At 44.6% G+C, this 26,986-nt stretch overlaps 1 protein-coding gene across 2 annotated transcripts in view; it reads right to left on the bottom strand.

The window, feature by feature from the left end:
* GSAP (gamma-secretase activating protein) overlaps positions 1 to 26,986 on the bottom strand; it is a 762,740-nt gene that overhangs the window by 178,689 nt on the left and 557,065 nt on the right. For both annotated transcript variants that reach the window (XM_085654015.1, XM_085654016.1), the window contains 3 exons: positions 24,222 to 24,304; positions 9,984 to 10,037; positions 2,262 to 2,372 (listed from right to left, as the gene is read on the bottom strand). In XM_085654015.1, coding sequence (XP_085510141.1) covers positions 2,262 to 2,372; positions 9,984 to 10,037; positions 24,222 to 24,304 — 248 coding nt within the window. The remainder of the gene's footprint in view (positions 1 to 2,261; positions 2,373 to 9,983; positions 10,038 to 24,221; positions 24,305 to 26,986) is intronic.

Raw genomic sequence — 26,986 nt, 5'->3', positions numbered from 1 at the left:
CCAGGGTGACATCACTGGAGGTCAAACAAGGGATGCCATACAACACTGAAACCTCGTAGCATTAGAAAGAAGACGCTTCAGTCGTTTAATTTTCAGGATTTCCAGATTTTACAATTATAGCAAATAATTATAATAATGAAAGAAATTATATTCATAAACTGCTGTATTCATTTCTTAAACTGGGGGACTTATACGTTTCTAAAAGATGGAGGCCAATTCTGAATTTGCTACAGCAAGCTACATGTACAGCATTGATCTAACCACAAGAATTGGGTCAATTTACAGCAGCACTAGCGGAAATGCAACTGTATCAGGCCATGAGGAAGAACAGCTGTCCTGAACGCGCACACTTGCAGGACGAGTGGTATTGAGGTGCTCGAGCCCTCTCCCTAAACTTTTGTTCAATCAGATCAACCCCCAGGATACCATAATTTAAATCTAAAATAAATATGTCTTGTACCAATAAAATCATTCAAAAAAGGAACGTTAAGAATAACAGACCAATTTAAGGTGACAATAAATGCCTTGCTCCAACGTCCAGAGTTGGGCAAATGTGCCTTACGAGAATAACCCTTTAGTAAATTGTTCACTCACCGACGAAGCAGATTCTCAAAACTAATATCAGAGATTTACTGGTCTGTTATGCAACCTCAGGATGTTCATTTTATAAATCCCAGAATTATGAGAGTCAATGTAGATGTATAAGGATCGAGCCCTTGACCACGCAGCGAGACAGACTTATGCAGAAGATACGTTAATTTTAGAACTGCCTTGTAAATCTTCCCCCACTGTGGCACAGTAAGGCAGATCATGATACAGGGACAGAAGGCCTCTAGGCAAGGGGGTTATACACAAAAAACGTATTCGCTCTGTTCTGCCACTATGCTATACATCGCTGCATCTGCTCTTTCCTGTTGCCATTTTCCACCTCAATCCTAATTTACCCTCACAGTGACATTTAATACACCTGGTCTTCAATGAAACCCTCCATCTTCACCGGCTTTACCGTTCTTTTCACCCTACAATGCATTTCCGGGCAATCTTACCCGGATTTCGTAGTTCATCTTTCAAATATGTATATGAGTTTCCCCAGTTCGAAAACCGGTAGTATGACATCCACTAAACATTTTCGTGAGGCATACCAGTCAGACACAAAACATCGTTATCAAGCTATGTGTAATTTACAGAGATAGCGTGGCTCTTATAACCCCTAGTCATTAAAATACACACAGAAAATTCAAAGTACACCAATGGTGAACCCCTGCTTCCGCTCTCCGTCCGGTCCCACAGTCACGTGTTGACCATTACAGGACTATGTCCTCAGCAATTCTCCACGCACCACATACTTTCTTGGGCACCCTCGTGCCGGATATATACATTTTTCTGCCCTTATACAGCAATCCAGAATGTATTCCCAGGTCTCTATGCTTGGATCCCAGTCCCGCCCCCAGTTTCTAATCAGATTTCGTTGTGTAACCATCAGGGAAACATTGCAACGGTCTAATGTGTCCAGTTTTAGACCTTCGGCTGGCCCTACATTGTGTGCAACATAGTATCGCTTTGTCGACAGTCCCTTAGACAGAGCTCGTGGTCAATTCTTCCCATGTGAAACAGCGAGGTCCTTATGAAGTATGTCCTGTGGAGCACCTTCAGTTGGATTGAGTGGAATCTCGCTCGTATTGCCACATACCGTCGGTAGTGGCATGCTGCTGCCCAGTCAATATCTTCCGGTCTGCCAAGATGTCGTTCCCATTAAGTTTTTAGAGTCAATCTTGTAATTAATATAGCCTTTAACCGGCTATTAAAGGCCCGCTGCAGCGTTAAAGGCCCGAGCCAAAGGCTTCAGGAAGCGCGAGGGGATTTAAATCCCCTCAGGCTCCCTGAAGCCTTTGTTCACAGCCAGAGCTGTGAACAAAATAGCATTGGAATGTTGGAGCTCGGGCTTATACTAGCCATTATAAACCCAGAGCACTCCATTGTTTTCAATGGAGCTTCCAACATTCAAATGTTCTATTTCTATTAGAAAACCACAGGGTTATGTAGTTTCTGAGAGAGCACAATTAGTGCAGCAAAAAATCCCTGTGACAGTTGAGTATTTTGGAGATTAGTGGGAAAAGGTGGTAGTGCAATTTAAGTAATGGGGTAGTTTTGATGCTAGAATGGCACAGGCGCAGCTTTGTATTGCTTTGTGTATTAAGTAAACACTTGTTTTAATGCACCACAGAATCGATACGAAACCTTCACACAGTGAATGTGCTTACCACTTCTGAAATGAGTTTACACCAGTCCCTCCTGAATTTGTATTCACTGTCATGCTTCATGTATTCCAGGTCTAACTGCAATTTTGCCCAGGGGCCATTGGGACTTTTTGTCTGGTGAAATAAAAACACCTTTAATTTTCAACAATCTGAAGACAAAATAAACATATACGATTTAATCAATGGCACGTGTCAAATTTTCAGTGAGATAAAAACACTTATGTTCAAGATTGACAAGTTTGGACAATAGTTCCACAATATTAGAAACATGCAAGGCTCCAGAGACCAGAGGCAATGACTTTTGAATAAGGAACATCATTTTTAGACTCCTAATTGCCAACTATTGTGAGAAGAGCAACACTACACCCTCCTAGAGCATAATAATAACATTGCTGTTTTTAACTTCTAAAAATAGTGAATAAACTATTGCTTTGGAGAACACAGGACCCACACACCAATAGATCAACCATAACACAACATTTTTAAGTAATTGTAGGAAAGTGCCAATTTTTGACATGCCCCCTCACACATTTTTACTGGTAAATGATGTGATTTATGCTGTAAGTTCACTGGGTTCCTGCTAACAAGGTCCCCAGTGCTAGATCTCTTTCCCTAAAACTGTACAATTGTGTCAACCACTGGCTATACCTTTAGCAATTTCCATAAGTCCCTAGTAAATAGTACCCTGGTACCTAGGGCCTGAGGTACTAAAGAGGGTCCCCAAGGACTGAAGCAAAATTGTGCCACCTTAAAGGACCCCTCACTAAACTAATGCAGGGCTGCTATCACAGGCTGCGTGCATTGGTGCAGACAAAAGTAAAACCACGGCATGATACACATCCCTGTGTGCTATGTCCTCTACACTGCATGTAATATTTGTAAGTCACCCCTACAACAGGCCTTACACCCCTATGGCAGGGTGTCTTTTATTACATGCAAGGACATATCTGCATGAGCAGATATGTCTCTGTACTGCACTAATCAGTTCCATTGCTGCCAGTACAAGTGATCAGGGAAGCCATTTTAACCCATGTGCCATACACTGGTGAAAACAAGTTCCTCAGCTACATGATGGCTTCACTGAAAATACTAGTGTTTAGTATCAAACATCTTGTATTCACAAGCCCACCCAGATTCCAGGGTTGGATTTGGGAATACATGCACACAACATACCAGTCTCGGGTGTGGTGGCTGACTGGTCTCTGCCAGTCTGCCACCTAAGAACGATTTCTGACCTCCCAGGGTAAGGGGCTCTGCTCTATGTAAGTCAGAAACAAAGCCTGCAGAGGAAGAGGGTGTTCGCACCCCCTCCCACAGGATAAGCTGCTGATTAGCATTCCAAAAAGACCCTGCCTTTGAAATGCGAATCTGGCTCCCCTCACAGGAGAGGAAGCCGACCCCCTTTTGTCCAGAGCCCTTTGGCACCTGGACAGTTGGGAAAATTAGTCAGGTAGGCGTGCGCAACCGCCCGGTTAGCACCACCCCTAAGGTGGGCTAATGAAGTGGACACTACTTTTCAGAGTTGGCCATCTTTGTGGTGGCAAACAAAGGAACTCTGGGATAGGGTTATGCCCACGTCCCACAGGGAGTGGTCATATAAGGGGCGTAGTGACCCCAAGGGTAAGTAGCCCATTGACTATTACACTAGTAATTACCCAGCTGGTGGTGGCCTTGACTCAGACTAACCATACGCCCCCAGATCTCCATCATTGCCTTGAGGAAGTTACCAATTGGATGAGTCTCTCCCAATTAAAACTCAACGGTGACAAGACTGAGCTCATGCTACTTGGCAACCAGCTAAACTTCAAAGCCAACACTATGTGGCCAGCCTGTATGGGTCCTGTACCCACACCGAAAACAGAAATAAAAAGCCTGGGTGTCTGGTTGGACAAAGACCTCTCATTCAAAGTTCAAGCCAGAAAAACCACTGCGCTCTGTTTTGGCTTGCTAAGAATGACAAGCAAAGTCCTGTCGCTGAAGGTTCCGGAATGGGTATTCTTTTTGGGTAGTAAGGTTTTTTTTTTTTTTTTTTTAAATGAGTGCAGGGATGGGAAAAGTAAAATTTATATTAAATAAAATACATAAAGTAAGAATTACAATTAAATTAATTTAACATTTTAAGTGGTGTATTTTATTTAGAAAAATTACAAAACAAATACATTTAAATAATTAGATTCAGTTTTGGAATTAAAACATGTATGTGAATATGTTTGTGTGTGTGCAGGGACTAGAAATAATTCTTACAAACTCACCTGCAAAAAAAGATACTCCCGTTGTAATACAGCAACTCAGTGCGATGTAAAGATACTCCCGATATCCTTACCGCAATGTAATGATGTACCCGATTTAACAGCATGTGAAGAAACAACTGGCATTTTTGTAGATTTCGCGAAGGAATTGAAGATTCAGTTAATTTGGAAAGCTAACTATGATGTTAAAACTCCTTCAAGACTTATGAGTATTTGTCACCTGATTAAATATGAACCCCGTACATCCAAGATATAATGGCAAATACCAACTGTCGATGAAAGGGAAATGCTACTTACCAGTATGCATTTGTCCTTGGCATGTAGAGCTGCAGATGTACACACTATGCATAGATCGCCAATTGGTGTTGGGCCAGGATGTTTGCACTCTCGATGTAGTAAAGCAATGCTCTTTTGACATCTAAGGTGTGAAGAGCTCTTTCTGCGACTGTTTGTGGCTGCGAGAAGAATACAGGCAGCTCCACAGATTGATTGAGGTGGAAGGGAGAAATGACTTTAGGGAGGAATTTAGGATTAGTTCTGAGTACAACCTTATTATGATGCATCTGCAGAAAGGGTTCCTGAATGGTTAGTGCTTGTAGTTCGCCAACTCTTCGAAGAGAAGTATGGCTACTAGGCAAGCAGTTTTCCATGTTAAGAATTGTAGCTCACATTTATGTAGAGGTTCAAATGGAGGCCCCATTAGTCTTGTGAGAACGATGTTTAAATTCCACACAGGGGAAGGTGGTACTCTGGGGGAAATTATTCGTTTGAGACCCTCCATAAAGGCTTTCATGGCAGGTACTCTGAAAAGTGATAGATGTTGTCTATTTTGTAAATATGCTGCTATGGCCGCAAGATGCAGTCTAATAGACGTGTAGGCTAAGTTGCATCTTTGGAGGTGTAGTAAGTAGCCTATGATGTGTTGGATAGACGCATCTAGGGGATTGGTGGTGTTATGACAATATATTACAAAACGTTTCCACTTGGCTGAATAGCATGCTCTAGTGGTAGGCCGTCTAGCTTCTTTAATGACGTTCATACAGTCAGGGGGAAGGTTATGGTAACCGAATTCTAGGACCTCAGGAGCCAGATCGCCAGGTTGAGCTGAGCTGGGTCCGGGTGTCTGATCTCTCCATGGTTCTACGTTAAGAGGTGTGGAGAGAGTTGTAACTTCTGGTGCGGAACTACGGAGAGTTCCAGCAATGTGGTGTACCACGGTTGTCTGGCCAAAGTTGGAGCAACTAGGATGAGAGCTAAGGAATGTTGCTATAGTTTGCGCACCACTAGTGGAATGAGTGGGAGAGGCGGAAAAGCGTACGCAAATCTGCCTGACCAGTTCATCCATATCGCATTGCCTTTGGACAATGGGTGTGGATATCTGGCAGCGAAGCTTGGGCATTTGGCGTTTTCATGGGTAGCGAAGAGGTCTATCTGTGGTTGCCCCCACATTTGAAAAAACGGTTGAAGAAGTTGCAGATGAAGTTCCCACTCGTGGATCTGTTGTGTTTGACGGCTCAACAGATCGGCTATGGTGTTTGACTCCTGGGACATGTTGGGCTAGGAGAAAAAAGTTCTGAGGTATAGCCCACCTCCATATGTTATGTGCTAGCTGAGAGAGCTGCAGAGAGTGTGTCCCGCCTTGTTTTTGTATGTAGTACATGGCTGTCATGTTGTCCGTGCGGACAGACAGCCTTGCCTGATATGTGTTTTTGAAATGCTTTTAAGGCTAGGAATATGGCTGTAACTCCAGGTGGTTGATGTGGAGTAACTTTTGTTGAGGTGTCCACCTGCCCTGCATGGTGTGATGTAGAAGTTGAGCTTCCCAGCCGGAGAGCGATGCGTCCGCTGTCATAACTATTTGAGGAACCGGCTCCAGGAACGGTCACCCTTTGGAAAGGTTTTTGGTGTTCCACCACTGCAAAGAGCGACGAGTACGACCGTCTACCAACACCAGATCTGTTAACTGACCTTGAGCCTGGTTCCATTGGCATGCTAAGCACTCCTGGAGAGGACGCATCTGGAGTCTTGCATAATACACTATGAATATGCAAGAGGCCATCATCCCTAGGAGTTGCATGAACACTCGAGCTGGAAGAGAGTGTTGCGGTTGGAATTTGGTGAGAAGAGCCTGCATGCTGCTATCCTGGCGGGACTGGGATAGGCTAGCGCCCTTGAGGTGTCTATTGTGGCACTGAGGTATTGTTGTGTGTGGGACGGTTGCAGATGGGACTTGGCGTGGTTTACTGTGAACCCCAGGTCGTGAAGTTGTTGAATAGTGGCGTGAGTGTGTTGTATGAGCTGGCTTTTATGAGCCAGTCGCCCAGATATGGGAAGACGTGGATGTGCTGTCTTCTTAGGTGTGCTGCCACCACCGCTAGGCACTTGGTAAACACTCGTGGTGCTGTTGTGACTCTGAATGGGAGTACTTTGAATTGATAGTGCTGACCGTCCACTACAAATCTGAGATACTTCCTGTGAGCGTTGTGAATGGGAATGTGGAAATAGGTATCCTTGAGGTCTAGGGTAGCATGGAAGTCGCCCTGTGAAAGCAGAGGAAGGACCTGCTGGAGTGTGACCATGTGGAAATGGTCTGAGTATGTATAGGTTTAGGGGTCTGAGGTCTAGAATAGGCCTTCGAGAGCTGTCCTTTTTTGGTATGAGAAAATACAGGGAGTAAACTCCCTTGTTTTGTTGGTGCAGGGGAACTGGCTCTATTGCACTTTTTTGTAGGAAGGAGATTACCTCCTGCTTTAGCAGTAACATATGTTGTTGTGACAATGGACGCTGTTTGGGTGGTATGTTTGGGGGGGTAGATGTTAGTTCGAGACAGTAGCCTGATTGAATTATCTGTTGCACCCACCTGTCTGAAGTGATGTTGGTCCAGATAGGAAGGAATTGTTGGAGTTTTCCCCCCGACTGGAGTGGAGTGGTCTGGGGGAAGTGGAGGGAAGTCATTGGGTGGGGGTGGAGGCAGAGCGGGAGTTGTTGGTTTTGCCTCTGCCTTGGTTGTTGTTCCCCCCTGTAACCACCTCTTTGGTAACCTCTACTAAAGGTGGATTGGGTGGGAGCTTTGTAAGAAGGGGAGGGGCTATCTGAGGAGTAGCCTCTGGTGGTGCTTCTGAAGGATGAGCGACAAAAGGAACGTCTGGGAGCTTGCGACTGCAAGGCTCCCATAGATTTGGCTGTGTCTGTATCCTTAATTTTTTCAAGGGCTACGTCAACATTAGTGCCAAATAGGTGTTGCTCATCGAATGGCTGATTGAGTATGGAACTCTGGACTTCAGGTTTGAACCCTGAAATGGAAAGGCCTGGAGGGGTAGATGTCCTCTTGTGGGATGTTAGGGACGTCTGGGATGCTATAATCATCCCAGGGGTCTGGGAGCCAGAAGGAGTAGGGTCCCCTAGTAGTTGATCGTCCGCACCCCCCCTGCATCATAAGAGGTGTCATCATCATCATCTACTGGAATAGGGGATGGTGTAGGAGAGCGGTGTGGTGGTGGAGGAGGTGTGGAGGAGGTGGAGGAGGAGGAGGAGGAGGTGTCCTTAATGGAGAAGTAGCAAAATCTCTCTTTTTAGGTGGTGGAGCCGGTGCAGGCGTATCTAGTGGTCGCTTCGTGAAGCTAAGCATCAAGTGACCAGTCTTAGGATCCTTTGCAAGAGTTTTTTTGGGTGGGATCTGGGCGAACCCGTTCTTCTGTGCGGGGCAGATCCTTCGGTGCCGATGGTGTTGATGCCGTAGGCTTTTTCAGCGCCGACTCAGTAGCGGTTCTGGGTTTGGAATCGTGCGGGTTTGGAGTGTCTTTGGCCGATGGAACCTGTTTTTTCGGTTCCGAGGTCTTTTTCGGCTTCGAAGCATGGGAGTCGAGGCTCTTTGGTGGTAGTTTTTTGGTCGGCTCCGAGTGTTTTGTCAGTGTCGAGGAGCCGGTGGCAGTCTTTGACGCCGAGTGCTTGGATGTTGAAGCAGCGTTTGGCGTGGGTGAGGAAGAGGACGGCTTCTTTTTCGGTGCCTGTGTATGTTTTTCGGCACCGAGGGTAGGCTGACTCAAGCTCGAGTCACTTGAAGGCTTAGTAGGCTTCTTTACCGGGCCCGGAGGCGGGGCATGGGAAGCAGTCTCTCGGTGTGCACCTGGGCCCGAAGGCGAAGGTGTGAACAAAGCCTTTTTTGATGGTGTCGAGGGGGGGTTGGGGCCGGGGTCGACGTTTGTACTCACGACTCTTTGTGCTGGAGTGATGTCCTCGACGTCGGAGTCATCGACTTCGGAGGCGCTGACGAGGCCTTCTTCGACCCGCCCCTGCTCTGGCAAATCGACGCCCTCTTGGAAGATGTCGTCAGAGATCGAAGACGACGATCGAGCCATGGTTCTTCTAGCTCGTCGTCCTGAATCGTCTTCTTGGAGCGGAAGGAGGCGCAAGCTGAACAGTCTCTGGCCTCGTGCCCCGGTGAGAGGCAGAGGTTGCACACCTCATGCAGATCGGTGTGGGGAAACTTCGACCCACATCGAGGACACTTTTTGAACGGCGTCCTTCCCATGAGCCAGATGATAAGGCCCAGGTAGGCCCGAAGGCCTTCGTCGACGGAAAAGGGGAGGATTGCGAGTCAAAAGAAAGAAAAAAAAAACGGTAACGATTCCGAACTGGAGCGCGAAAAACACATCCGAGCCCGATGGCGGTAAAAAACAATCTGAGGATGGAGCCGATGCCCATGCGCACTATGATCCAAAGGAGGAGTCACATACCTCGTGACTTCCAAAGACTTTCCAGGACAAAAACAAGTGCAAACATCCGGGCCCGACACCAGATTGCGATCTATGCATAGTGTGTAATCTGCAGCTCATATGCCTCAAACACATAGTTACACATGGACCTATACTGCACTTTTAAATTAAACAATTTCACAGATATGCATACAAGCAAAGCCTCACCTTCAGAAAACAGCTACAATCACAATAGGGGATTTGTCAAAAGACATATCAAAGCAGATCTGAAATTGGTCTGTCCTTCAAAATTAGACAGTCAAATGTTATGTGAATAGTTAGAGCTCAATGAAATAAATGGAATCGTTGGTACAGAGCAAAATGTGTGGAAATATTCATTACTGACCTCTTATGCGCTATGAATGTAAATGAGCAATGTCTCTGTCCATTGCTTACATGAAAATAAGACCGAACTCTGCTAGAAACATTGTTAAACACAGCACACACATCACAATGCATGTTTACTAAGATTCGGCTGTCCTAGTACAGGAGTGGTAATTTTCTTAGAGAACTCAAGTTGCTGATCCTCACAGCATGATACCCTCGCCCTGTGAGTATACAGCAATATTTAGTGATTACGAATTATGAATTGCACATTTCATAGCACAGTCAATTATGGCTATACATTAATATTGCCACTTAATACACAAAGACAACAAATGATAGCATTTACAATAACAGCTTTGCGTTTCACACTATCCCCTGTATTTACAATGACTTACCTGTAACACTGGTAAGATAATTAAGTCCGTTTTGCATGTTACACCAGGAACCCCCTGCAGACACAGTAACGATGCTCATTTTAATTCAAAGTTAAGTCAATTGGGACTATATGTAACACAATATTTCTGCTGAACTTTTAATAGTTTGCTTCCACACTCCTGGTTAACACCAACTACAGTCCATGTTGCCAGCCTACAGATTTCTCAAATTAAAAATCGATTTAGTATGCCACACACTACATTACCTCTTAGGGAACACTTAGGGCAAAACCTGAAGCACACAGCAATGACCAATGCATAAACTATACAATGAAGAACATAGCTATGGCACAGCAGACTGTGTGTGTGGGCTTGCAGGTTGTACTTGCTAGCTGTGAATCCTATTAATGTGGTGTAGACAGATGGGTGTAATTTCAAGAGCTGTGTACTGCTCAAGCAAGAGTGTAATATCTGAACTGTTTTTATTCTAGTGTAGGAACACAATTTCACAGTGCACTGTCATTATAGGACAAACCCTACGACTAACTCACTCATCAAATGAGTACAGAGCTGAAAAACAAAAGAAAACCCTGCAAAACAGACTAACAGGAAAAATAGTTGAACAGTCTGAGCTACATTAACATTTATTACCAAGGGAAATAGGGGTGGCGCCATACAAACGGGTAGTGAAGGAGTAAACTAAAGCAAGAAGTAAAAAGTGAAAGAAGGAGCACAGGTTCATCACAGAGGTTTCACAAGGGAATGAGAGTAATGCCGAAATAGGGCGGGCAGGGGAAATGGAAGGGGAAGAAGCAGCTGTCAGGCAGAGAAATGCAGTGATCACTGGGGAGGGAAAGGAAAAACAGGAGGATTGGGTGTTGTGGCAGGTGCATTGAAAAACCATCACATAGATGAGGTGGGTATTTCGCCCCATTAAAAAAAAGAATAGACATAAAGGTAATTAATAGTTTACTCATTGAGTAGGAACTCGGTAACACAAAGAATTAAACATGCCTATAATTAAGACACTAACTAATACACAACTCAATGAATAGGTACTTGCTGACAAAACGGAAAACTGGACTTCCTGGCATTTATTGCCAGGGAGAATGCCAAATTTGAGAGAAATATTTAGCTTTTTTCACATCAGAAAAAAGCTCTGAAACGTAAGTTGTTATTCTTTCGATATTAATATATAGTGGTGAATGAGTCAGTTAGTGACTCTTTTCAACCTACATGCAGACAGCTACGTACCATGAATTCATCTTTGTTGATTGGGTCAAGCCCTACTCAGGGGTCTCAAAGCTAAAATCTAGATTGAATGCAGGTTTTTGGCTGTGATTATTTTAGTTTTATAGTTGAATAACCTAATTTATCAAGGGATTGAGGTTTTTTTCCTGTGAAAGATGTTCATTGATTTTGCTTTGGACCTTCTAAATAAAAAAGCCTCAAACTTAAATCAAGTTTGCTGCCTAATGGAGAGGGGACTGTTACCGGCACAGCAGTCAGAATCATCTAATCCTTTGCACAAGGCTTTAAATCTACAACTTCCTTGATTGAGCATGAGCTTGTACTACTCTTCAGAGTGTTTTGCAGGAGGAGGGTTTCATTGTATTCATTCTAGAGTGACGTTGGCAAATACCCACTCAAGGAAAAAAGTCAGAAGCAAATCTTTTTAGTGACTTTAACACTTTGTCTTCTTGTCCTCTTGTGAGGAAGCCAGACATTGCAATCACCACCACTGGCTGGGATGTAAAGTTACCAGGTAGACTTACGGTGTCATCTATGAATGTCCTGTATGCGCTTTTGATGTACCTTAATTTAGTTGGCTCACTAGGTTACTTTTTCCATGTCTCTTGATATTGTATCAAGATAGAAGCCTATTGTTATAATCTCCCTTTCTCTCTTAACCCTCTTTGGTATACCCCTCTCCCTACCCCTCCCAGTTCCCCAAGTGGACTCTCCCCCGGGAGCCTGCTTTGGAATGTTGGTGAATGCCAGACTGTGAAGCAGAGTCCGAGAGTGGATTGCCAATAAAGAAGTTCTACAGTTCTTACCACGTTTCTTTATTATTTCTTCACAACACTGGTGACGATCTACTGCGTAGGGGGCAGTTTGGCCATCTCCCCATTGTGTGCTCTCTCCATTTACAACTGTTGGAATTCTCTAGATACAAATTGAGGCGGACAATATTCTGGCAGATACACCTTCTCTGGAACGATCTTGGTGGTGCCATATTAGAAGACCCTGTGTGTTCCTACATCCCGTTTTTCTCACTGATGTGAGGTCTAGACTTTATCTGGTTTGCCACATATTGTTCATGCTCTGAGGAGTGCCCCTAATGTGCAGCCGTCTTCAGGGTTCTCAATCTGTTCCGGATTCCTGACAAAACATCTGCTTTCTTCTGCCACTTATATAGTTGCGTTTTGGAGTGCCTTCGTGCAACCATCATCAGAGAACGGTCGGCGTTCCGGTTTCCTGAGAGGAACATCAGCTTCCATTCCGTCACGGATTGGATGAGTGGAGTTACCCAACGAGCATCCGTCATCAGGATTCACCAGCGTTTCCTGTAATCTTATACTATCGTTCTTGCAGTGGCGTGTATTGGGACCACTGATCGCACTGTTATGCGCACCTCAATCTCTGTTTCCACAAACTTGCGCATGTGTGGCGAAGAGCCGCTCACCGTCCTAGAAGTCGTTGCAAAGCGGTGAGGGGGCGCCACTTTACCTCAGCGGAGGCGTCCTGACAGGAAAGTCACATGGAAGGAGCGGTCTACTCGTGTGGCAAGCTGCGAGGAGTCTGTGCGGGAGAGTGACGTCTCTCTCTCATTTAAGTTGTGTAATTGCCTGTAAGGTTTGAGGTTCTCTCCGCCCTGAGCCTTGCCTTCCAGTACACGCATCGTTCTGAGGAGACCAATGCTTTTTCCAGCTCTGTGCGTGCACCGTTTTCCCCTCTGGATCCTAGGCACATTGGGTGGTCAGACGTTGCTTTCTTTGCATGCGCGGATGTGCTCCGGTTTTCCTGCGGAGTACTTTCAATACCCTCAAGAGGTGCATGGCAGGAATTCTATCGTTGCTGAGCATAAGCGTAGGTGGAGCACATGCATTGCGAGACAGCGAGCTTCTGTTCTTTGCGAATAATGCCTAGTAAGTTTACGCGTGTTAATGGATTTTCCTCTTTTTGCCACGGGGATCAGCATGATCGTGTAAGTGCTAGTTAAGAGGTGTTCCTTAGCTAACTCTCGCTATCTCTCCACACCTGAAGTGAACTACTTGTCAGTGTTTAAGCAACTTTGTCCTCAGTGCATGATGATGGCCGCAGGGAGAATGAGTCAACTCCCATCGTTCTTAAATGAGAATGGAGAGCCCGAGATATATTGGAAAGACTGAGCTAAACTATTTGAATCTTACCAAATTGCCATTGGGGGCAAACGTTTCTCTCCATTGCAGAAACAGAATATTTTACTACATAACTTGGGGGTATATGGACGTAAAGGGAAATGCTACTTACCAGTATGCATCTGTTCTTGGCATGTAGAGTTGCAGATCTACACACTATGCATAGATCGCCATCTGGTGTTGGGCCCGGATGTTTGCAGTTGTTTTTCCTCTTGGAAAGTCTTTGGAAGTCACAAGGTATGTGACTCCTCCTTTGGATCATATTGTGCATGGGCTTCGGCTCCATCCTCAGATTGTTTTTCGCCAGCGGGGAAATGGAGCGTAGTAATAAGCAGTGAAGATGCCCATGTGTGCTGTATCTAAATAAGATTAACTGGAACGGATAAAGGTAGCCGGGGAGGCGGGTGAGCGTGTGTAGATCTGCAGCTCTACATGCCAAGAACAGATGCATACTGGTAAGTAGCATATTCCGTTCGAGGCATAGGAGCTGCAGATTACACACTTTTGCATAGACTATATAGCAGTACTCGCTCCTAGCGGTGACCACCAGTATCTTTTGCAGTTGTTTGAAACAATGTTTTGAGTACAGCCTGGGCCACACTAGCTTGTTGCTTAGTTTGCACATCTACACAATAGTGTTTAGTGAAAGTGTGCGGTGTAGACCATGTAGCTGCACTGCAGATATCATCTAAGGGAATGTTCCCTAAAAATGCCATGGGAGCCCCTATCTTATGTGTAGAGTGGGCTTTAGGGGAAACAGTGAGCATACGTTTGGCTTTGTGGTAGCAAATTTGTATGCAATAGACAATCCACCTAGCTATCCCAGATTTGGAGATGGGGTTGCCTTTGTGTGGTGGTGAGAAAGACACGAACAGTTGTTTGGTCTTACGAAAGGGTTGTGTTCTCTCGATGTAGTAGAGTAAGGCTCGTTTGACATCTAGTGTGTGGAGAGCTCTTTCCGCAATGGTCTGTGGCTGCAGGAAGAATACGGGCAGTTCCACAGATTGGTTTAGGTGAAAGGGAGAAATGACTTTAGGGAGGAATCTTGGATTAGTGCGGAGAACAACCATGTTATGGTGCATTTGCAGAAAGGGCTCTTGAATGGTGAGTGCTTGTATCTCACTGACCCTTCTGAGGGAAGTAATGGCTACAAGAAGTGCAGTATTCCATGTTAGGAACTGAAGTTCACATATGTGTAGAGGTTCAAAGGGAGACCCCATTAGTCTTGTGAGAACGATGTTTAAGTTCCACACAGGTGAGGGTGGCACTCCGGGGGGGGGGGGGGGGAAATTATTCTCTTGAGGCCTTGCATGTTTTGTAGATAAGCTGCTATGGCAGCAAGGTGCAGTCTAATACACGTGTAGGCTAGGTTGCATCTTTGTAGGTGTAGTAAATAGCCTATGATATGTTGAATGGACACATCTAGGGGATTGAAGTTATTGTTGTGACAATAGATCACAAAACGTTTCCACTTGGCTGCATAGCAAGCTCTAGTGGTAGGTTGTCTAGCTTCTCTAATGACACTCATACAGTCAGGGGGAAGATTAAGATAAACAAATTCTAGGATTTCTTGAGCCAGATTGCAAGGTTGAGCTGAGCTGGGTCCGGGTGCCTGATCTCTCCATGGTTCTGGGTTAAGAGGCGTGGAGAGAGGTGTAACTTTTGGTGCGGTACTACAGATAGTTCCAGCGGTGTGGTGTACCACGGTTGTCTGGCCCAAGTTGGAGCTACTAGGATGAGAGCGAGGGAGTGTTGCTGTAGTTTGTGCACCACTAATGGAATGAGTGGGAGAGGCGGAAAGGCGTACGCAAACCTGCCTGACCAGTTCATCCATATCGCATTGCCTTTGGACAATGGGTGTGGATACCTGGCGGCGAAGCTTGGGCATTTGGCATTTTCGTGGGTGGCGAAGAGGTCTATGTGTGGATGCCCCCACATTTGAAAGTATGGGTGAAGAACTTGTGGATGGAGTTCCCACTCGTGGATCTGTTGTGTGTCTGCTCAGCAGATCGGCCAGTGTTTTGGACTCCTGGGACATGTTGGGCTAGGAGAAAGATATTTTGGGGTATGGCCCATCTCCATATGCTCTGTGCTAGCTGGAAGAGCTGCGGAGTGTGTGTGCCACCTTGTTTCTGTATATAGTACATGGCTGTCATGTTGTCCGTGCGGACTAGGACGGCCTTGCCTGAGACGTGCTTGAAAGGCCTTTAGGGCTAAGAATATGGCTAGTAACTCCAGATGGTTGATGTGGAGTAACTTTTGTTTAGGTGTCCACCTGCCCTGCATGGTGTGATGTAGTAGGTGAGCTCCCCAGCCGGAGAGCGATGCATCCGCTGTCAGTACTATCTGAGGAACCGGCTCCAGAAACGGTCGCCCTTTGTAAAGGTTTTTGGTGGTCCACCACTGCAGAGAGCAATGGGCACAACCGTCTACCAACACCAGATCTGTCAACTGACCCTGGGCCTGGTTCCATTGGCGTGCTAAGCACTCTTGGAGAGGACGCATCTGGAGTCTTGCGTGAGGTAATATGACTATGCAAGAGGCCATCATTCATATAAGTTGCATGAACACTCGGGCTGGAAGAGAGTGTTCCGGTTGAAATTTGGCGCGTAGAGCCTGAATGCTTGCTATCCTGGCAGGACTGGAATAGGCTAGCCCTTTTGAGGTGTCTATGGTGGCACCGAGGTATTGTTTTACGTGGAACGGTTGCAGATGGGACTTTACGTGGTTTATTGTGAAGCCCAGTTCATGAAGTAGTTGGATAGTGGCGTGAGTGTGTTGTACACACTGGTTGTATGAGCTGGCTTTTATGAACCAGTCGTCTAGGTATGGGAAGATGTGGATGTGTTGTCTTCGCTGGTGTGCTGCTAATACTGCTAGGCACTTGGTAAACACCCTTGGTGCTGTGGCGACTCCGAATGGGAGTACTTTGAATTGATAGTGTTGACCGTCCACTACAAATCTGAGAAACTTCCTGTGAGCGTTGTGAACGGGAATGTGAAAATAGGCGTCCTAGAGGTCCAGGGTCGCAAGGAAGTCGTTCTGGGAGAGTAGGGGAAGTACATGCAGGAGTGTGACCATGTGGAAATGGTCTGAGTGTATGTAGTGGTTTAGGGGTCTGAGGTCCAGGATGGGCCTTTGAGTGTCGTCCCTTTTCGGTATGAGAAAATATAGGGAGTAAACCCCCATGTTTTGTTGGTGGGCAGGAACTGGTTCTATTGCACTATTTTGTAGGAGGGAGATTACCTCTTGCTTTAGAAGTGATAAAAGTTCCTGTGACATTGGGCGCTGTTTGGGTGGAATGTTTAGGGGGGTAGATGTTAGTTCAAGGCAGGAGCCTGACCGAATTATCTGTGTCACCTATCTGTCTGAGGTGATGGTAGTCCAGACAGGAAGGAAATTGTGGAGTCTGCCCCCGACCGGAGTGGGATGGTCTGGGGGAAGTGGAGGGGAGTCATTGGGCGGGGGTGGAGGCAGAGCGGGAGGTGTTAGTTTTGCCTCTGCCTTTATTGTTGTTACCCCTGTAGCCGCCTCTCTGGTAATCCCTAGTGAAGGTGGATTGGGTAGGGGGCTTATAGGAAGTGGAGGCGCTGTCGGAGGAGTAGCCTCTGGAGTTGCTTCTAAAGGAAGAGGGGCGAGAGGAGCGCCTGGGAGCTTGCGACAGCAAGGCTCCCATAGATTTTGCCGTGTTGGTGTCCTTTTTCATTTTTTCAAGGGCAACGTCGACGTTGGGGCCAAACAGATGTTGCTCGTCAAAGGGGTGGTTGAGGATGGAACTCTGCACCTCTGGTTTGAAACCTGAAATTCGTAGCCAGGCATGCCTACGCAGGAGGACGCTGGTGTTAATTGCCCTAAAGGCGGTGTCAGCTACATCGAGGGCGCAACGAATGGAGGTGTTGGTTTTACCCTCCTGGATTAGCTCGTTGGCCCTATTCTTGTATTTGTCAGGGAGGTTTTGCATTATGGCTTTCAGTTCATCATAATGTGCCCTGTCATATCTTGCTGAAAGCGCTTGGGTGTTTGCAATGCGCCATATGTTAGCAGCCTGGGATGCAGTTCGCTTGCCAGAGGCGTCCAGGAGTTTGGACTCTTTATCGGGTGGTGGAGCCTCACGTGATGCCTGGGAGTTCGCACGCTCCCTCGCATTGGAGACTACAAGGGAGTCTAGTGGTGCGGGGCCTCTGATGTAGGTGGGGACTGTAGGGGCAGCCTTATACTTTTTCTCAATGCGAGGGTTGATGACCCTGGCCCTGACCGGGTCTTTAAAGACCTCCGGTGCGTGCTTATTTACCCCTTTAAGCATGGGCAGAATGGAAGTGGGTGAAGGCGTGACCGAAGTCTTTTTCGATGTCGTCTAGGGTGGGGGTCGATGTTAGTACTCGTGTCCCTCTGTGCCAGAGTGATGTCCTCAACATCAGAGTCGTCAGCTTCGGAGGCGCTGACAAGGCCCTCTTCGGTGTGCTGCTCTTCTGGAACATCGACGCCTTCTCCGAAGATGTCGTCGGGGATCGAAGTCGACGAGTGAGCCATTGTTCTCCTCGCTCGTCGGTCCCGAATAGTCTTCTTCAAACGGAAGGATTTGCAAGCTGGACAGTCTCTTGCCTCGTGTTCTGGGGAGAGGCAGCGGTTGCACACCTCATGTAGATCGGTGTGGTGAAACTTCGACCCACATCGAGGACACTTTTTGAATGGCGTCTTTTCCATCAGCCAGGACAAGAGGCCAGGTAGGCCCGAAGGCCTTGGTCGACGACCGGAATCGAAGACTTCAAATGATGAGTCGCGTCGAGTGCGGAGATCGCGATCGAAACAATACCGCGGAAAGGGAAAGGATTGCGCGCCGATCAGAAGAATTGAAACGGTTCGGAAACGGAGCGCGAAGAACACATCCGAGCCCCATGGCGGACAAAAACAGTCTGAGGATGGAGCCGAAGCCCATGCGCAACATGATCCAAAGGAGGAGTCACATACCTCGTGACTTCCAAAGACTTTCCAAGAGGAAAAACATCTGCAAATATCCGGGCCCAACACCAGATGGTGATCTATGCACAGTGTGTAATCTGCAGCTCATATGCCTCGAACATTTATGAAACAATGCCTGAACCTGTCAATGAAGTAGAAGGGGAAGTGGACGCACTGGACATATTTGCTAGCACCATGCTCAAATTGGAAATTCATTTTGGAGACAAAATCAATGTGGTGTTAGAACACCACAGGTTTTTCTGTAGATTGAAGGGGAAACAAGAGTCTGTAACCAATTACATCGCTGCCTTAAGGTGTCTAAGTACATTGTGTGATTTTGGGAACCTTACTGACTCCGTTATAGGTGACCAGCTAGTACGTTGCACGAACAATACGCGCATACAAGAAAAGCTGTTAGCCAAAAGTCCCACACTCAGGGAGGCAGTTTCCGTTGCCCAATCAGTAGAACACACTGCTAAGTGTATCAAAGAGATGAAATCTCCAACGGATTTTGTGAGCATGAATATGGAGGGGATTGTGACGTTAGAGAAGCCAGACAGTTCACCCACAGGCTAAACCAAAGAACCCATACCACTTATTGGAATGAAAGAAATGCATATTGAATTAAAGGGGAGAAACACAAGAGGTAATGTTTACATTGTGGAAACTGGTTCTTTCTTATTGGGATGGCAACATCAGAAAGAGTTGGGTATAATTATTTATCCCAATAACCAAGAACAGGTACTTTTGATGGATGAAATCTAACCTGGAGCTGATATATGTGAGGAGTTCCCTAGATTGTATTCTGGTAAACTAGGCCTTCTTCAGAATTTCCAGCACAAGATTAAGCTAAAAACCAATGCTAGAACCATTGAGCATAAGTTACACCCTGTACCACATTTAATGAGGGAACCCCTAGAGAAGGAATTGAACAGATTGTGCAGTATGGGCATTATCCAACCTATTGGCACGTCTGAAAGGTTGGAGCCCATCGTTATTGCAACTAAGGCCAATTGAGAAGGAATTTGTTTATGTGTGGACTTGTATAGTCTAAATGAGAGCATCTGGGTTGAAAGATACCCACTTCCAAACATAAACGAAATGCTTAGTACTATGGGTTAAGCAAAGTACTTTAGCGTTATCGATCTCTCCATTGCCTACCACCAAGTGGATCTCCACCCCGACTCTAGACCCCCTCACAGCATTTATTACCCCCACACGGAGCGTATATGTTCCAAAGAATGCCGTTTGGCCTGGCATTGTCTGCAGCGGTCTTCCAAAATAGAATACACCCCATTTTAAAGGACATGGGTAAAACCATGTGTTTCCAGGGTGACATCCTGGTGTACGGACGGTCCGCTGAAGCTCATGACCAAACCCTCAGAGATGTCTTCAAGAGGTTGATGGATTCTGGATTGACTATGCAGAAATCCACGACAGATCAGAGGGACGTATGTGGATTACCTAGGACACTATTTCCAAAGATGGGTTTAGGCCTAAACACAACTTATTGAGTGCTGTGAGAGATGCCCTGTATCCCAAGAGTAAGGACGATTTAAAATCCTTTTTTGGTTTACTGGAATATATGGCTAAGTACATTAAAAACTTCTCAGGGAAGTGTGAACAGTTGAGGGTTCTTTTTAAAAAAAATAATTAAAAAAAGGAGCTCGAGTGGCAGGATGAACACAAATGCATTGTTGATGCCTTAAAATAAGAAATTGTAAATTCACTAGCATTGGGTACTTTTGATCCAAGTAAAAAAAAAAACATCCTCACTACTGACGCTTCCAACAAGGGCCTGGGAGCTACACTATCACAGAAAGAAGCCAAGGATGAAAGGATAATTGCCTTTGCATCCCGCTGCCTTACCAAAGCTGAAAGTAACTATTTTATAGTTAAGAAGGAGGCCTTGGAATGTCACTGGGCGGTGAAACACTAAGTTCTTCCTCCAGGGTTTACATTTTACTACCCGCACGGACCATAAGCCCCTTACGTTCATGTTCACCATCAAGGGAACGGAACACAGTACACACCGCATGTGTAAATGGATACTGGGTCTGGAAAATTTCTGTTTTCAAAGTTAAGTATGTCCCCGGGGTGAAAACAAAATTGCAGATTTCTTGTCCAGAACACCGTTGCTAGAGGAACCGCCTGAAGAAGTGTTAGACAGTCCCATCCTGGCTATATCTGATCCTGCATTAACAGAAGAGGAATGGGGTAAATGCATGGTAAATGATAAGAGTCTGAGTAGGTTAAAAGAAATGATTGTGGAAGGGTGGCCCAATAAGTGCAGTGAGGTCTACGAGGAGATCAGAGACTTTTGGGAGGTCAGGTTTGAACTGAGCATAATAGGAGGTAAAGTGTATCAAAAGAATAAAATTGTACCTCTGGAAAGTCTGAGAAGGAGGATCGTGGAACTGGCACACGAAGGTCAGCTTGGGCGGAGCATGACAAAAAACAGTCAGAGTAAACTTCTGGTTCCCCAGGATGGACTCACTGGTAGAACTAATGGTGAAGGGCTGTCACATTTGTGCCAACAGTTACAAATCTATATCCACCCGCAAAGCTCCATTATCCCCTGTTAAGTAACCCCTCAAACCATGGAGTAAACTTGCCATGGACCTATGGACAATTTAGGAATGTACAAAAAAATTAATGCTTGTATTGGTTGATTATACATCGCACTTGGTCATACATACATTTGTTCATTGCATTAACACTAAGATGGTCCTAGATTTCCTCAAGGACGTCTTTTCAAGGGAAGGTATACCTTCTACCCTGGTCACAGACAATGGGGTGCAGAGTTCACATCCCAACAGATGAAAGAATTTTTGTTAAACCTTAACAACAAACATGAAAGAAGGGCATTATATTGCTCGAAGGCAAATGGCATGGTAGAAAGGGCCAATAGGCTAATTAAAGAACACATACAGTTAGCCGTGGTAAATGGTCATGATGTGAATCATCTTTACGTGACTGTCTGTGGGCTTACCATATTTCACCCAATCTTATCTCGGGGGTGTCACCGTTTGTTGCCCTCAGAGGTAGAGAACCTTGTACAAAGCTTAACCCCATGTGGTTGGGTGGTGGTAGGACGGTTGAGTCTAAATCCAAGTAGGTTGGTAAGAAGGTGGAACAACACCAGAGCAAATACAAGAAGTGGTACGACTGGAAGAATGGGTTGAAAGTACCCGAGTGGAGGGAAGGTGATTGGGTACAGGTCAAAAGAAGCGTCAAAGACCATTAAAGTAAAAGCAAATTTTACCATCCATGTTGGGTGTCCAAAGCCTACAACAATGTGGTGCTACTTGAGAACGGGCAGTTGTGGGGTTGTGATAGATTGTCAAATGCAGAAATGTTTAACCTCCTTCCTCAGGAGCCTGCTTTGGAATGTTGGTGAATGCCAGACTGTGAAGCAGAGTCGGAGAGTGGATGCCCAATAAAGAAGTTCTACAGTTCTTACCTCGTTTCTCCATTATTTCTTCACAACACCTATCCATGAAGGATAGGCTTCACTTGAGAGGAATGAAAGGTCACCATTGCAAAAAATTTCCTGATTGTCATGGGCGAGTAGTAGGTCTTTCAAGGTTGTTACAGCAACAGAAAACACATTCAAAACTTTGTCTAAGCCTAAAAAGTACCTTCGGGTAAAGTGCATATTTTCTATATTACCTGCACCATCATGGTAATGGATCAGAGATGGTCATTGTTGTAGTTCTCAGAGGTGCTTCACCAGATCACCTGTGCACCACAATGAACCTAGGTTATGAGAAGCCTGCTACTGGATATGACACCAAAGAATCGGCAGTAGGCTTGCCAATATCGCTAAGTCTGGACCACAGCGTTGTCAAGAAACCAGCTGGTATAAGCGATGAGGGGCATCTGTGTGGCATCCTATTCCAAGATAGGATTAATTGTCCTACCGTCAAATGTTGTTGATGCTACTATTGTGGACAAGGTTGTGCACCAAGGCTGCATCTTGGAGCACACCTGTTCACACTTTATATTAATGGCATGATCGAAAGTCTTTGGAATTGTAGTAATGATACCGGCAATTTGGCAGGTGAAAAAATATGCATTCTTAACTGATGATACCTTGTTGATCAAAAAGAACCTGTAGAATTACAGTCTCTCCTAAACAGGTTTTCTGAATTTTGCTTAAAAGATACCTAGATGTAAATACAGGCAAGGCTAAATTTACGGCTCTCAATCGTCGTCAATCATTTCACGCTAATATTAATTTAGAGGAAACTTTGCTTGAAAGAGTTTATGAGTGAATATCAGAGTGGCTGCAAAACATATTTGTCTAAGCAGACTGACAAGAGTACTCTTAATCTAGAGCACTGAGCAAATGCCTCATTAAACTTTACAAGCAGATTTAGTAGTAGTGCAGCCTTACCTGCACTGGAGATCTAACAGGCTTAGGTGCAATCAGATGCTTTGTATGGAGCAGATATATGGGGATTTGCTACAATGAACAAAGTGGTAGTAGCAGAGAATGAGTTCTATAAAACCATGATGAAACTACTCCACAATACCCCGGCTGAGCCCCTGTTGGTATAACTTGGTGTTTAAAACCCTGAATCTCTTGCAAGACCTAAACTTCTCCAATACTTGTGTTGGATTAGGTTGAACAAAGCCATAAGCCAATTTGAAGCTATTCTTTGTAAGGCTCTTCACATAGGGAATGTCAACGGCCTACCTCCGCTCTGCAATGTTCTCATAACCCTTGAACAACTAGATTATCCCAATGCTGAATCAGTCTTGGTTCTCTTAGGTCCAGTACCTTTAATATTATTAAAAATAGATTAACAGGAACGTTTTGAATATAGGACACTCGCCGGGTGATCTTACCAAGACTGAGTTTCAAATCCATGTTTTCAGGTTCAGTGGCACATCGTTGAACCACATTATGCTAATTTATTGTACTGGACTTAGGCTGGACATATTGCACTTAAATACTTTCACCTATAAACAGTTTTCAGAGTTGAGAATGAAGTTTTGCTATTCACGCGGCAGGCACTACTGCAGAGACTGAAAGCTCATTCTTATTATATTACCCGACCTCAAAAGGCAAAAATGAATTGTTCCAGCTCTTGAAACCACAGGAGTCCAAAATGTAATAGAAGCATTTCTTATATGTAATTCTGACACCATGGCACCTTTAGCATATTCTTTGTACCATTTGCCGCTACCTGCTTGAGGCCTGAGATGTAGGTAGTTGTAGCTAGACTTATGAGGCGAGTTATCTAAAGAAGCAAAAATGTATATTAGTACAAGAGCACAAGCACTAAGAAGGGTGCTATATTCTACTTTACATATTTCTGCACTTGAAAAGCTTTAAAAAAAACTTCCCTGGACAGCGCAGAGTGGATGAAGCTTGTAAAGGTCATTAGGCTTTGCCAGTACAATATTCATTCATTGTATCAGTTATAGGATACTTGATGTTACTAACACCCAAGTAATTAGTGGTCCAAGAAAAGGCCCATTTGTACCGCATTGAGTATTTGGGAGCCTGGTACAACACATGGCTCGCCTTTTGACCCTTGCTCTAACTGAAGTTACAACTCTGCTTCTGGTTTTGTTCACCACTATGATTAACAATTCTTCACAAACCTTTTTGCTATTGTAGTGTGACACAAACAGTTTTTGTCAAAGCATGAACGGCATTTGGTCAGAATGGTTCCAGCATAAACTGGTTTGAAGTAAAAAGGAGAAGCAGTAAAATTCCTTTGGAGGCAAACTTTTAGAAGCAGATTGGGGTTCTGCCACTAAGCGTAAGGAACACAACTGAACAATATGTTGTAATTAGTTAAACGCACATCTCAAAATGATTTCACTTAATTCACTGCAGGCACATAACAGTTACAAGCCATGGATCCTTAGACAAATGTCTTACCCCATTCCAGTGAGGCACGGAGGTGTACGGCAACATTTTGTGGAGAGGACTTGTCTCTTGGCTTATTTTTCTGTACAAGGAGGCTGACAAATGAATAAAGTCGATTATCCTTTGCTACGAGATGAATATACAACTGCATTTGCATGCTTATCTTAAAACCTTATAAAACTCCATGCCTTTCGTAACTTTCCAAGACTTTACTGTTGAGCACATCCAATGTACCAAAATGACTTTGTTACCAATTTACAGCCCAGTAGACTACTTTTTAGAGATGTAGAGATTAAGAATAGTTTCTGATATTGTATCACTAGATATTCTGTCCTCGCTCACGCAGTCGCTCCTCCTTTAGTTTTTAAACAAATGAAGTCACCCAATGAAAGACTTGATTACAAAAGCAGAGTGTCCTGTAAGAAATAGATAATTTCCAGCAGTGCTTAATTTGTCAAAATAAATAAATAAGAACAACATTAAAAAGTGCAGATGCCCAAAGTTTTTTTTCCGGAGGTTGCCGGGCCCTCACTCCAGTGGAGCTATCCACTTACAGTGAAAAACTAAGGGGGTTTTTGAGGGTGTCAGAAATGGATGAAGGTGTCCCATAAGATGAGTGGCAACTTTGACTCCTAACGGACTTCTTTCTTGTAGACACATTTTGTCAGTCTTACAATAACTGATTATAAGATCTATATTATCCTAAAGCTCGCAGCAGAAAATATTTTTTGCATTTTCAGATCTGCGAATTGTACACATTAATATTCGATACTCTATGTAGCCATGAACAATCTGTGTAAAAGTGTTTCCTTAATTAGAAAATAATGTTAAGTTAGCATAACTAGCCCGCATATTTAAATTACTTGGCTTCAGCCTGCTTTCCCTTAAATTCATTTTTACGTTGCTGAAGAAAACATGGACAAGTTTCCTAAGTGCTTGTTTCTCTTCTGTATTTTTCCTCTTCATAAAATAGACAAAATCGGAGTCATTTTACGTTGTTTTCTTGTACTGAATAAAATATATTTACTTCTGTGCCTAAGGAGGAAGCCATGTTGGGATGATCTCACATCTTTAATTATTTAAGGCTTTTGCCTAGGCCTGTTCAATGCTTTACTTACTTTGTAAATTCACTATTGTTAAGCGTTGCAAAACGATGTCCTTGTGTGATAATGCTTATTATGCATGCCCAAATGTTACTTATTTTAGGTGTTATGTTGCTTGCTTTCTCAAAGACAGAAGCCACGTTAGTCGGGTTGTAACTTTACATTTCTAGATCTTTCCCAGCCTTTCTAACCAATTAGTCTCCCCATTACACTGTCTGTTCATTTATAGTTTGACCTATTTGGATCTTTTCTGAGAGGCAGACTTCACGTCAGTACTCTAGCTAATTTGTATTTAGGTTCTCCCTTTACTTACGAACTGAGTAGATTTATACTAGTTCGTTGATGAACTATATTTTGGTTATGGCTAATTCCCCTAGGTTATGACCTCTCGCAATTGGCTTTATTTGTATGTATTTAGTTGGTTTGCATCGGACTAATTACTTATGCCTTCTGTAATGATCCTTAAGTTTTGAATAAGCCTTTATGGTTTTGAATTAGAATAGAAATATCCATAGGGAAATATTCAAAGGACCACCTTCCTGTAGGACTCACATAGCCCTGATCCTGTACATCAATCTTTTAAATGTATTAGTAACATCTGGAACACATATCCATGTGATCTTCGGGGATTTAGATCTCAGATCAGGATAGACCTGCATCAAGGAACAAAGCTCGAACACACATGCAGTGCTATCTAATCAACTTGAACATATGGACTATGGCTTACTACAGCAATGCCACACATGCAAACGATTGCCAAGACAGACATGGGCCTCTAGTGAAACAAGCCAGAAAAATGAGCCTATCTCCACTAGGTGAGCAGCAATAGACATTTGGTGAAGTTGACATTCAGAGCACTGAGCCCTGGTGCACTGCACCTGGTATACTAAGAGTACACAAATCCCAGCTGCATTTGTTTTCACTTACAGAGCTCTGATTGAAAGTGTAAAGCCGCACAGGGGTCCCATGCCATGCATGACCCTCTTCTACCATTCAACCCCTGGTTAGTCCTTATTGTTAGTCTTTATCTTTCTCTTGCATAACCTCACTCAAAACACCACCAGGCGCTGCATTCCAAAACATGATAACCGCACATCGGTGGTCATAATGCACAACATAAAAAAAACTCTCCCAATAAAGGATAAAAAACACATCCTCACAACCACACACCTCTTCAGTGTACTTTGCCATCAGTCTGGGTATGCACTTCAGTGCCCAACATAGGAGGTAAGTAAGTGCTTTACAAATCTTACAACATAACAGTACTCTGGATTCTGGGGCCAGCCACCTCCAAGAAAAGGAAACAATGCAGGAAATCCAGCTGTTTGCCGCTGCTATTTGCTGCAGCCAGCGCCCCGGCTGGGTTTACATTATGCAGGACATTCATTTGTAGGTCTCCATCTCCTGCTGACACGGTGTTAAGGCTGAATCTTCTCACTAGGCAAGCTGTATGGTCTATGCATCGAGCAGTGAACATCTAAGTGGTACCAACAGGGACAGTCTTCCTTTCAACTCCATCCACAGCTTCCTCTCTTACTATACCAACATATTCACAACAAACGTATGTAAGCATGACATGTACAACACAGGAAAAACGGTCAACGATGTGGATAGAGAGCTCAGGCTCAGTCAAACTGCAAATATTTACATGCTCTATTGTGATATATCAATGAA

This window comes from Triturus cristatus, chromosome 4_1 (genome assembly GCF_964204655.1).
Source record: "Triturus cristatus chromosome 4_1, aTriCri1.1, whole genome shotgun sequence".
Taxonomy (NCBI): domain Eukaryota; kingdom Metazoa; phylum Chordata; class Amphibia; order Caudata; family Salamandridae; genus Triturus; species Triturus cristatus.
This window is presented reverse-complemented; position numbering and strand designations above follow the sequence as displayed.